Source organism: Podarcis cretensis (genome assembly GCF_951804945.1).
Source record: "Podarcis cretensis genome assembly, chromosome: 3".
Taxonomy (NCBI): Eukaryota; Metazoa; Chordata; class Lepidosauria; order Squamata; family Lacertidae; genus Podarcis; species Podarcis cretensis.
Genome location: NC_137172.1, coordinates 124,127,721 through 124,141,094, shown reverse-complemented (window position 1 = coordinate 124,141,094; position 13,374 = coordinate 124,127,721). Strand labels below are relative to the sequence as shown.

The 13,374-nt window shown below is 39.9% G+C and overlaps 1 protein-coding gene and 1 long non-coding RNA gene across 2 annotated transcripts in view; one reads left to right on the top strand and one right to left on the bottom strand.

The window, feature by feature from the left end:
• The first annotated feature begins 687 nt into the window (after positions 1-687).
• On the top strand, positions 688-10,772 carry LOC307212768. Its single transcript, XR_013837197.1, has 2 exons — positions 688-3,972; positions 10,121-10,772. It is a non-coding gene; the product is annotated as an uncharacterized lncRNA (long non-coding RNA).
• The window catches only part of CDC5L (cell division cycle 5 like), a 27,836-nt gene continuing 24,897 nt past the window's right edge, over positions 10,436-13,374 (bottom strand). Inside the window, exons 15-16 of the mRNA XM_079969798.1 lie at positions 11,412-11,624; positions 10,436-10,996 (exon numbers count right to left, since the gene is read on the bottom strand). Coding sequence (XP_079825924.1) covers positions 10,892-10,996; positions 11,412-11,624 — 318 coding nt within the window. The 3' untranslated portion in view covers positions 10,436-10,891. The remainder of the gene's footprint in view (positions 10,997-11,411; positions 11,625-13,374) is intronic.

Below are 13,374 nucleotides of genomic sequence, written 5' to 3'. Positions count from 1 at the left end.
TAGAAATAATGGAGTTACATTCCTGGATGCACAGCACAAAAATAAGAGGCAAGGGAAAGCTGGAAAATAGGAGTGGTTTTCCCTTTAAACCTTCCCTCCAATGTTGTATAAAAGGGGCTATATTATTATTTTATTTTATTTTATTTGTATACCACCCTATATCCACAGGGTAGTTCACAGGATATAATCACAATATACAAACACAAAATACATAATCAAAACAAAAACAACCCAATAAGGCCCCCCCCACTGCACTATTCATTTAAAGCAGTATAATGTCACTTTCAACAGTCATGTTTAAACAGTCAATAATTCTGGATGCAGTAATGTTAAAGGTAAAGGGACCCCTGACCATTAGGTCCAGTCATGACCGACTCTGGGGTTGCGGCGCTCATCTCGCTTTATTGGCCGAGGGAGCCGGCATACAGCTTCCGGGTCATGTGGCCAGCATGACTAAGCCGCTTCTGGCAAACCAGAGCAGCGCATGGAAATGCCGTTTACCTTCCCGCCGGAGTGGTACCTATTTATCTACTTGCACTTTGACATGCTTTCGAACTGCTAGGTTGGCAGGAGCAGGAACCGAGCAACGGGAGCTCACCCAGTCGCGGGGATTCGAACCGCCGACGTTCTGATTGGCAAGCCCTAGACTCTGTGGTTTAACCCACAGCGCCACCTGCATTAGGGGACCTCTATTCCACTCAAAGATACACTATTCCTAGAGTTCCTTTGAAAGAGATATTGGTGATTGTTACAATTTATGGGAATCATAGCTTAGCGAAGGAAATGGGGGGTCTCCTATCAATTCTCAGAACTCTTAGCAAACTCTTAGCAATTACCAGGATGCTTTGGGAGAACCCATGACTGCTGAAAGTGGTAGGATAGATAGTGTAGATGGGGCCTGTTATCCATGTGTGGGATGCCAACAGGATTTCCTGGGTGCAGTAGACTGGATGTGGATTGGGGCCCCTGCACCTGACCCCACCCAACTATCCATTGGGCAAGAACTGCTGCTAAAGTACAAATATTGACTTAGCCTAGCCTACCTCACAGGGTTGTTACAAAGACCAAAAGGGAGAGGAGAGGGTAACGTATACCACTTGACCTCGTGGGGGGGGACCCCACCAAGACACAAATATATGATGCCATTTGTGTAAAAAAGAATGAGCATGCGCAAAGACAGGAAAGCAGGTCCCTTTGCTTTAACTGCAATATTTCATAGTCCTGATAGTGAAAGCAGAATACCAAAACAAGGTTTGTCAAGCCTGATAAATTAAAAACAAACAAACAAAAATCCTCCTTAAGTTTGTGCAGCCATTCGTTTTGGAGAACATTGCCAAAGCAAGCTGGAAGTTGACAGCAAAGAAGCAACAGGGAGGGCTACAGAAAATGCTTAAGTACTGCCAGCAAGTTTGACGTTATAGAAGCAACAGAAGCTGCAAGTTGCTCTTCATCTGTACATTCCTAATGTGTTTCTTCAGCCCTGGCCAAGCTTCAGACAGCAGTCCGGAATGAACAATCTACCCTGGCCTGGCTTTTTCCTGATACTTTCAGCCTCAAAGATCCCTCAAGGAAGAGGGGGGTGTCAAATCTTTCAGAAGAAGAGGATTTAGAGGGATAGCAGAGGACAAAACCAGATCAGCAGAACCTCGTCTTCTGGTGCTACCAGTCTTGACAGAACTTTGAAGTAGGCAAGACTGAACTCTCTCTCTGCTGAGGTCATCTCTCCTTCCTCCAGAACTGCAACAGGAATAAAACTGCCTGGCACCCTGTAGAGGCAAGACATCCATCTAGATTGTCCAAAAGGATAGCAGCCCCCCTTGAAATGGCTGGGCTTACTGGCATATGCTTGGGGTGGGGAGTCGTGCCTGCCCCTGCCCCTAGAGAAGGGAAGGCTGGCTAGATTTGCCTTAGGTGTTAGCTTCCTTGTTAAAAAGCTGAAGCTGCCATGATCCTGCCCCAAGCTGGAGGGTCTTTGGCCATCCAGATGTGGAGGAACTGCAACTGTCATAGTCCTTGGCAACTGGCCATGCTTGGTGGAGCTGATGGGATTTGCAGCTCAGCAACATCTGGAGGGTCAACGGCTCTGCACAACTGCCTTAAGGGATGTAGAGGCAGCCTTGATATGGTATGGCCCCCCAATCACTGCATCACTGTGGGGCTCTGAAACGAGGGCTGTACCTGAGGCATTCACACTGCATATGGGGTGGCCAGACCAATCACCACATCACCCTGAACATGACAGAAATTATCACACATGTGATGGCAAGATTTTGTTTGATGGGTATGAATATACTTCATTGAATTAAAAAATATTATAAGGAGCCATGAAATCTCAATCATTGTAGAACTCCTGCATCAATTTATAACTTCTTTTTGTGACTGGCAGTGCTACAGGCTGAACTGTAGTGAGATAAATGTAGTCTGTATACATTACCATTTCCTATGCAGAAATAATTTCTCAGAAACAGCATAAGCAGTTACACACAAATTACAAAAAACATATGTAGATGGGGTAGCTGCTGTGCATAACTGCTGCCTGACCAGTGTATTTGAGGCACATGAGACCCATGTGTGTACACATTCTTCAACATAGATACTATTTCTATATAGAAAAAATATCCTGCATGATGCTACCTTGAGTGCATATCTCCCATGACTGTGGCAAAGCCAACTATTAGCATTGACTAACAATGGAACTTTATTAGGCAAGTTATTCTCTGCTGCTAGACAGACTCAGCAGATATGATCATGTATTAAATTATTTTAAGTATTACCAGAACAACGAAAATGCACCCCACATGTGTGTTGACTGGAAGGTGGGGGGAGATGTTGAAGAGTTGAAGGAGATGCAGAATAGAAAAAAATGCTCTGTGGAATCCCAAGAGGCATCTACCTAACACACATATTTGGCAAAGATTCCTGACAGCATATGAACTGAATAAATAAGAAATATAGTCTGCATTTCCAAGCATCACAATTCATAAATGCTAGTGATGGACACCATGAATTTAAATATTTCTGCTTCCTTTGAGGAATTCTTTAGTAATTTGAATACATCAGAATTTCTGTTTTAACCTGCAGACATTAAAGTGATCTAATGAGGCAGGTGCTGTCTAAGCTGATATATTGAAAACCTCGTGACCGGAGAGATTTCTACCAGAGCCCAAGCCTGGCAAAGCTGTATGCTTTAAAAACCAGAGGCTTGGGGGGAGGGGAGAAGAGAAAGGAATATCCTTGTACTCAATGTTGGGATAAATCAGATGCAGGTGATCCTCTTCCATCAGCTATTGTTCACTGCTAACTGAGAAACCTGCTGGAATGTATTATGAGCCACCTAATTTCAGTTATCTGCAAATTTAACCATTAAAAACCCCCAATACCACTGTAGCATTTCAAACTGCTAACAGCAAAATTTAAGTTTGCTAGGTAGCACTCATTGTTCATTAATATTGTTAAGGCCACTTTACAAACGCATAACGATGTTCCCTTAACCGCCCAGATGCCACTCTCATCTATTCATGTATTTCATGTTTGTGTAAATGGAGATAAGCTGGTAGCCCCCTCCCCGGGTCTTCCGCAGAAACAAAGCCTCCTGGATCTATGGGATTTCTCTGGTGCCCCAAGGAGGGTTGACTTCCCTATTGGTTAGTTCTCCTCTAACCACACTCAAACATTTTTCCCGAATCTCTAAAGATAACGACTACTGACGCCAATTAAAAGGAGACTTGTGGCATGACTGACATAAAATGTGAGACAAGAACACAACTGCTTATTGGCAGAATCTTTCTGGAAGTTTTCCTGAGCAAGCAGTGGAGTGTGGTGAAATTTTTTGTAGGGGAACCATTAGGGCCAGAGGCACCAGTTTGCAAGGGTGATTTGTTTTCGTGGGGGACGACGTTGCACGTGTGATGTTGCGACGTCACGCATGTAAGCACTGAGACTTCCTCCCTAAGCCAGGCAGAAACTTCCCAGGCTTCCGGAGGCGGTGCCTACCAGCAATGGCGGATTCCCTCTAACTGGAGGGAGAAGCTCCGCAGAAATCGGGTCAACCGCTGCAGCGAAGCGGAGGACCCTTTAAAAACCCGCAGGCGGGAGAAGCCTGGGGCCGTGGGACTCAGTGGGCACACGGAGCGCACCCAAAAGAGCTCTGTAAAGAGCTCCGGAGCGGAGCGGGGCTGCGCTGTGCTGGGAGTCGATCGCTACTTCTGCGGAGTGAAGCTGCATAGCAGTTGCCGGAGAGCGCTGACCTTTTTCCTGTGAACATTGAACTGAAACATCTACCCGTGAGTAAGACCGGGGAAATTTTGAAAGGATCAAAGGAAAGGACTTAATACAAGTAAACTAGGAATTTGACTTTGATTTTGACACTTTGATCCTGGACTTTGATCTTGAATTTGAACCTGAAATCAGCAAAGTTTAATCAGGAAGCCCGCTTTGCCGATCTGTAGACAGATTAAAAGCAAGGGATAAAGGAGCGTGGAACTAAAGAAATTGACTTATTATAAAGAACTAAATCTCACTGCCTGACAGAAGAGCCCCCCCTAAAAGGGAAAGGGGGGGATAGAACCCACCACTCAACCTTTGATATCGGACTGCCTTAAATAATTGAAAGGTCACCTTGAATGCACCGTTTTATAGACATTGCAATTATTACTGCAGATCTCTGCAAGTGAATGGCAACTTCTTAAAAGGAATATTTGAGGCTGCAATCGTGACTTTCTGTGTAACATTGAAACATTTAGGAGGTTACTGTTTTACAATCATCATTCATTCATGAAACATTTTGCTACTCTGCTCCCCTAGAGGAACTTTGTGTTATAGCTGGGGATTTTCCATTGCAGCTGTCCTTTTTTTTTACTGCTGAGAAACAAACCTGGGAGTTGTGAGAACTGTGTAAGTGACCTTGACTTCCTGAGGCACAGACATGGATCAAGACAAACCACAAGATAAGTCTCAGGAGAAGGCGCAAGAGAAAGCAATAAAATATAAAACCAGACAACAGCAGCAATTGCTGACACAGCAGCAACAACACTACAGAAGAGCATCTGTAACAAGCGTCTCGGCCCCACAAGCTACAGAAAGAGAAGAACTAAAGGGAGCAGGACCAGCAGGATCAGATTCTGCAACATTGGACAAGATCCTCTCGGCTTTACAAAATCTGACAGCTAAGATTGACGTAAATACTTCAACTATTAAAGACCTTGGACAAAAAGTGAATGACGTGGGGCAGAAAGTGAACTCTAATACCCAGGCAATTGACAGATTATTGCAGGAATCCAAGGAGACAAAACAGACAGCAGAGGAAGCAAAAGAGAGGGTTTTGGCGGTAGAGGAAAAAATACCACCAATAAATAGAAGACTGGATGACTACAAAGCACAGTTCTCTCTGATTGAACTTAAGGAGAAGCAGGCCAATTTGAGAATAAGAGCAGTCCCAGAAACAGAGGAAGGAGAATTAATAGACTTTCTCACATTGGAATTTGAGACCTATTGGGGTCTGGATTCAGAAGAATCTAAGATAGTGAGTGCCTTTCGACTGGGAAGGGTAAAAAGGAAGAACAAAGCGAGGGACTGCTTGATATCATTAAGATCTAAAGAAGAAAGAGATAAAATATTGGGCCTACACTACCAGAAAGCACTGGAGATTGGAAGTGAAAGAATTGAAATTTTTAAAGATATCCCAAAATACCTACTAGATCTCAGAACTAACTACGGAGATTTAGTCGACTTACTAAGGAAGAACAATATTTTGCTCAGGTGGGAATTTCCGCAAGGCCTCTCGTTTACATTTAAAGGAAAGAAAATAAAGATAAGATCAAAGGAAGATAAAGTGAGTTTCCTGAAAGATTTTGGTGAAGAACTACGAAGGGAGGCAAGAACAAAAGATTTGGAGATATTAGGACTGGTACCACCTGACTTGGAGAGACACCCCTTGGGGTTGGACCGATTAGAGAAAGAGACACAACCATCAGAAGAAGAACAACTTTTGGGAGCAGTTGGAGGAACCCTACAATAATTACAACATGTCTCTGCAAATATTAACCTGGAACATCCGGGGTCTAAATTCCCCTAGCAAGAGAAAGAGAATTTTCCACATGCTGAAAAAGGAACAATTGGATTTGATTTGCTTATAAGAAACACACATAACAAGACTCCACAGGAAATTATTGATAAATAAGAGACTAGGTCAAGAATTTATCTCATCGGACAAAGTCAAAAAAAGAGGAGTCATGATATATGCAAAAGAGAAACTTTCACCGAAATTTCTTTTTAAAGATGAACATGGACGATTTGTAGCAATTGAAATACAAGTACAAGGAGAAAAAGTTTTAATAATTGTAGTCTATGTGCCCAATGAGGGGAAATCAGACTTTTATAAGAAACTGCATGAGACGCTGCTGGACCACATGGATCAGAACATTATCTTGATGGGAGATATGAATGGTGTTGTGTCAACAAACATGGATAAATCTGAAAGACAGGTAGTCACAAAAGATGGAAGACTACCAAAGGCCTTTTTTGAAATGACAGACAATATGGACTTGATTGACATTTGGAGAACTAAAAATCCCCTAGGTAGAGAGGGGACTTTCTTCTCTGAAGCTAATCTGACATGGACGAGAATTGACCAAATTTGGATCACAAGAGGGATGGCACCTAAGATCCGGAAGGTGGAAATCTGCCCAAAAATCTGCTCCGACCATAACCCTGTGAGAATGGATATGAAATTAACACCAATTGGTTCCTTTAGATGGAGAATGAATGACACCCTGTTTAGGGACTTTGAAATTATTAAGAAGGCCCAAAAAATTATGAAAGATTATTTTGAAATAAACTTGAAGACAACTGTGGAAAAAAGAATCATCTGGGACGCGAGTAAAGCCGTTATGAGAGGTTTTTTGATTCAGCAAAATGCAATAAAGAGGAGACTTCAAGAGGAAAGAAAAGAAAAGATTTTAGAGAAAATCGGAGGAGAAAAGAGATTAAGGACTAAACCAAATTCACAGGAGATTCTGCGTGAAATTAAAGTATATCAGGCACAATATGTGAAACTGATGAATCAGGACATAGAATGGAAGATTAAACAAATGAGACAAAAAACTTTTGAATCGGCTAATAAGTGTGGAAAGCTGCTAGCTTGGCAGCTGAAGAGAAGACAAAAATTAAATACTGTGACTAATCTTGAAGTAAATGGAAGGAATATACAAAACCCACAGGAGATTAAAGATTGTTTCCAGAGATATTTTAAACAATTGTATGCGCAAGGGCCACAGAATGAGACTAAGATTGAGAAATTTTTAAAAACAAATGGATTACAAAATATATCTCAAGAGAATAAACTTATATTGAATGATAGAATTTCTGAACAGGAGGTTGAAGGTGCCATTAAGAATCTGCAACTAGGCAAGTCTCCAGGCCCGGATAGGCTTTCCTCCAAATATTATAAGATAATGAAAGACTATCTAATTCAACCATTAATGGAGGTTTGTAATGAAATTATGTAATGAAATTATGGAGGGGAAAAGAGCGCCGGAGTCGTGGAAAGATGCTTACATCACGCTTATACCGAAAAATGAACAAGAAAAGACACAACTTAAGAACTACCGCCCCATATCCCTGCTTAACGTGGATTACAAAATTTTTGCGGATATTTTAGCTAAAAGATTAAAAAAAGTTTTAGCAGGAATTATACATAAAGACCAAGCAGGCTTTCTCCCAGGTAGACACATGTTAAATAATACAAGGAACTTAATTGACATTTTGGAAAAACTACAAGTTCATATCAACACGAAAGCTGTATTGATATTCATCGATGCAGAGAAAGCCTTTGATAATATTTCTTGGAGTTTTATGAAGAAAAACTTGCAAGGGATGGGGGTGGGAGAAAGGTTTGGAAACGGTATAGGGGCGATTTATTCCAAACAAAAGGCAAAATTAATAGTGAACAACGCAGTTACAGAAGAAGTTAAGATAGAGAAAGGGACACGACAAGGCTGCCCAATTTCCCCTCTGCTTTTTATTTCAGTCCTGGAGGTCTTGCTGAACATGATTAGAAGGGACCAACAGATTCAGGGTATACAGGTCGGAGCCAAACAATATAAATTGAAAGCTTATGCAGATGACCTAGTTTTGACACTACAGGAGCCAATCCCTAGTACTAGAAGAGCTTTGGAAATAATACAAGAATTTGGTCAGGTGGCAGGGTTTAAACTCAATAAATCAAAAACTATGGTTTTAGAGAAGAATTTAACACCAATTGAGAAGGAAAGGTTTCGGGGAGAAACAGGACTAACAGTGCTGAAAAAAGTAAAATATCTAGGGGTGAATATGACTTTGAAGAATGTTAATTTATTTAAAGATAATTACGAAAAGTGTTGGTCTGAAGTGAAAAAAGATCTTGAAACATGGACAAACTTAAAGCTTTCCTTACTGGGTAGAATAGCAGTTATCAAAATGAATGTGTTGCCAAGATTGTTGTTTTTGTTTCAAACGTTACAGATAATTGACAAGATGGACTGTTTCAAGAAGTGGCAAAAAGAAATTTCTAGATTTGTCTGGCAGGGTAAAAAACCCAGAATAAAATATAAAATTCTTACTGACGCAAAGGATAGAGGGGGGTTTGCCCTGCCGGACCTTAGACTATATTATGAGGCAGCAGCTTTTTGCTGGCTGAAGGAATGGCTACTTCTTGAGAACACAGACATTCTTGATTTAGAAGGATATGATAATGTTTTTGGATGGCATGCATACTTGTGGTACGGTAAGGACAAAATATACAAGGCGTTCAAAAACCATATTGTCAGGAAAGCATTGCTTAATGTATGGGTCAGATATAAAGATCTTTTGGAGAACAAAACCCCAAGGTGGCTCTCACCTATGGAAGCAAAGGCTTTGAAAAAACTTAATATGGAAACTAACTGGCCAAAATATTGTGAAATTTTGGAACAGGAGGGTGATAAATTGAAATTGCAGAGCTATGAGAAACTTAAAGATAAGGTGCGAGATTGGTTACATTACTTTCAAGTAAGAGAGGCCTACAATATAGACAGGAAAAATGGTTTCCAGGTAGAAAAATCAAAATTGGAAACAGAATTGTTAGAGCCCAGGGCTAAGATATTGTCAAGAATGTACAATCTGCTGTTGAAATGGAATACTGAGGATGAAACGGTAAAATCTGCTATGATAAAATGGGCACAAGATGTTGGTCATAACATTATGTTTGCTGACTGGGAGCAGTTGTGGACCACCGGTATGAAATTTATGGAATGTAATGCCTTAAGAGAGAATATTATGAAAATGATATATAGGTGGTACATGACCCCAGTCAAGCTAGCAAAAATCTACCATTTGCCCGATAATAAATGTTGGAAATGTAAAGAAACGGAAGGAACATTCTTTCACCTTTGGTGGGCCTGCCCAAGGATCAAGGCTTTCTGGGAAATGATCTATAATGAACTGAAAAAAGTATTTAAGTATACTTTCCTAAAAAAACCAGAGGCCTTTCTCCTGGGCATGGTCGGTCAATTGGTGTTAAAGAAGGATAGAATTTTTTTTATGTATGCTACAGCAGCAGCAAGAATACTCATCGCAAAACACTGGAAGACACAAGACCTACCCACCTTGGAAGAATGGCAGATGCAAGTAATAGACTATATGGAATTGGCAGAAATGACTGGCAGAATCCGAGATCAAGGAGAAGAGCAGGTGGAAGAAGATTGGAAGAAGTTCAAAGTTTATCTACAAAAACATTGCAAAATCTATGAATGTTAAGGGCATTGTAAATGAAATGAAGGGGTTCTAGCGATTAAGATGAATAAGTGTATAAAGGGAAGGACAAAGGATGAATTTGAATAACATGATATTGCTGAATAAATTTTTAAAGTGGAATACAAGGTAGGCGGGCGGAAGTAAGGAAAATAAGATTTGAAATGGTATTAACTTGAAAGAGAGTTTCTTTTTTTAATGCTAAATTTCTTTTTTTATGTTTTTATTTTCTTTTTCGTTTTTCTGTTTATATTTTGATGTGTATGTTTGTTTTGTGATTTTAGTTAATTTTATTACTGTTAATTTTGTAAAACCTAATAAAATATGATTATTAAAAAAAAAAAAAACTTCCCAGGCTTTGGGAAGGAGACACCAGAGGAAGATTTAGGGGACTAGCCTAAACCCCCAGTCCATTCCCCACACGTCACTGGGAGCAAGGCTCCTTGGAATGGATGGGCGCTACAGTAAGCAATGGGATACTTCTGTGCTGCACACTTTCCTTTCATGGCACAAAGGGCTTGTGCAGGAACGCTTCCCAGTGAATTCTTCCCTTTGCCATCTTTGGAACTGACTTATTTTTCACCTTGCCAGTCTTTTTGGTTTTCAGGGCACATTCTTTACATAAATAAATATTGTGTTACAGGCAAATAATTTCAGATTCCATTCAAGCTACTGGACATAAACACAGTTTAATACATTGCTTTACACCCCAAATTCACAGTACATAGCCGCTGGCACACAGACAAAGTGTTTGGTTCTTGTGGATCATAGCAATGGTAAAATAACAGTTTAGCAAATGATGTGATTTAAAATAATCTGCTGGTTTTTCCTTTTAATATCAGAATATCAGTTTGTAAAGGGTCAAAAATGTGGATGTGATCAGCAAAGATCATCACATAACCAATCCTAGGTGCTGGAATTTCTACCCCTTAGTGCGTGTCAATTATCCTCTGTATATGTTTCAATCCACCTCTCCCTCATAAGATGCATGGCCTTCAGTCTTACGTAAAACACAAAATGGATTTGGGACCCAATTTGCTTATGTTTGATTTGAGACACAGGAGGCAAAACCTATCTATTGCATTTGAGAAATGTTACAAAACATGGCTTAAGCTAGATGTGTGACTTAATATTTCGACTGAAAAGCTTCCTTGTCCAGCATGAACTCTGCAAATCTCTGCTGAAGTTCTTTCTCTCGTTCCTGTTGCCGCTGAACATCTTCCTTTAGACACTGTAACAATAAAAATGGTCAGCTGATAAAAAGGACCCAGAAGTAGCAGAATGCAAATTATTATACGAGCAGGGAGTCTCAGATTATGCAACACAAGCACACATCCCATAACGTACACATAGGAGCATTTTCCCATGATTTATGTTAGAGAAGCTCATGCAACTCTGTGGATAGGATCAACTGTTTAAAGAAAAAGAAAAAGAAAAAAGAAGACTCCTGATGACATGGTGATAAGCAACACAAAATCATCTAAATAAAATGGACTAAAGTAATATACTATTTTTTAATGCTGATTTTCTACTCTACTTTTTTTAAATTAATGGATGCAGCAACCTCTTAATAAAATTACATGACTTAACACAACTTTTGCCACCTTCCTTCTTTCTAGATGGCCAACAGAATTTCATGACTTTACCTCTAATCTCCTAGGAATAGCAGCATCTTCATGTTTCTTTAATTCCTCGAATGTGCGCAATTCAAGATGAGCTTGTTCAATTTGATCCCACAAGTCATTTAATTGCTTTATGAGCCCCATCGCTCGAGACTGATAACCACCAAGCAATATCTTCAGTTTTTTCTCCATTTTGGCAGCCCTCTTAGCTTCTGTAGTCATGTGACCTCTGTTAATCTATTGAAGAAATACAGCCTGCATATTATTCACGGAGCAAAACTGTGCTAACAGTTACATTTCTGAAATGTATTCTGTCATGAGCTGTGGAGCTGTAATTCAGGAACAGAAGAAATGTAACACTATAAAACATTTTGCCTCTAGTACAGGAAAGTATAAACAAAGACTTTTCTGTTACACTGGAGCAGAGGTCAGCAACCTTTTTCAGCCTTGGGCTGGTCCACTGTCCCTCAGACCATGTGGTGGGCTGGACTATATTTTGGGAAAAAAATATGAACAAATTCCTCTGTCCCACAAATAACCCAGAGATGCATTTTAAATAAAAGAACAAATTCTACTCATGTTAAAAGACCAGGCAGACCCCACAAATAACCCAGAGATGCATTTTAAAAGGGCACATTCTACTCATGTACAAACTGATTCCCAGACCGCCTGCGGGCTGGATTTAGAAGGTGACTGGGCCGCACCCGGCCCCTGGGCCTTAGGCTGCCTACCCCTGCACTGGTGGATCTGTTAGGGAGATAGGTTTGGATTTAAGGAGTTTGGATGTAAGGCTCTCGGGAGTTTGAGAAGTGACACACAACAGATAGCAGAGGCACAAAACAACAGCAAGGGGAAAACAGAACACGACACTGGATGGGTAGCTGAAAACCATAAAGACAAGAAGGAAATGCTAGAGACATCATTCAGGGAGCTGAAGTTCCCTCAACACAGAATGGCTGCTACTTGGGAGTCGGCTTGAAATTGCATCCACGTGTCACTGCTTCACACAGCAAGCAATTAGCATACAGTTGCTTGCCAAATGGGTGGGATGCTCCCCTGTCTATGGTCTTCTGAATACTGCTGCAAAAGAAGCCCTTTTAATGCCACCAGTTGATCAAACATGATCAAATACAGACCAGGAGAGGTACAGAATTCAGCATCTTTATTAAAATGGGACATGGACTTGCTTCTTTTTAAAGGCTATTTTTATGGGAAAGCATTGTGCAAAACATATCAAGTAATTGATAAAAATTAAGTATTTCAGAAATTAAATAACATTTGGATATTAAAATATTATGGTAAACCACAGTTAGAAGAGTATATTTAATATTTCCTTTTTTATTCTTCATTGGAGCAGCACACTGCAACTAATATACCACCATTTTTTGACAGTACAGTACATTTTCCACTATGCTATTTTTTTCAGATTTTGTAAAATTTAAAAATATATTGTTTCATAAAATTAGTGTCATCATGAATGAATACAATTCAAAACAAACTGGGCAACTGGAATGGATACAATACCAGAGAAATCTAAAATCTAAAGTTAAATTAACTTTTTCAGATCACTCGCTCTAAGAAGGACATTTTCTTACATACACAACTCTTCAGGCATGCTTAGTTAGTATTTTAACAGTTTTGCTGTGGGCCTAAATTTTGTTTCATAAAATCTGAATAATGTAAGCAAAGTGTATGCAACTATGCTGCCATCTCTCAAAATATTTACAAGTATTTCAATAAGAAAAATTTCCAAGTAAATCTTTGAATTTCTCTAATTATCACATTTATAATTGCTAAACCATTGAATATAACTTTTTAACCATTTACTTTTTAAATTTATGAATATTTCAGTTCAACTACTTTTGGCTGTTAGAAAAACTGTTGAGGTATTTACACAGCCTATATTAACATAGTAGCTTTGTTTACTGAGTATGTCAGATAAGGGCAGTGGAAAAATTTCCAGTTCTGGAGCACTCACATCACTTAA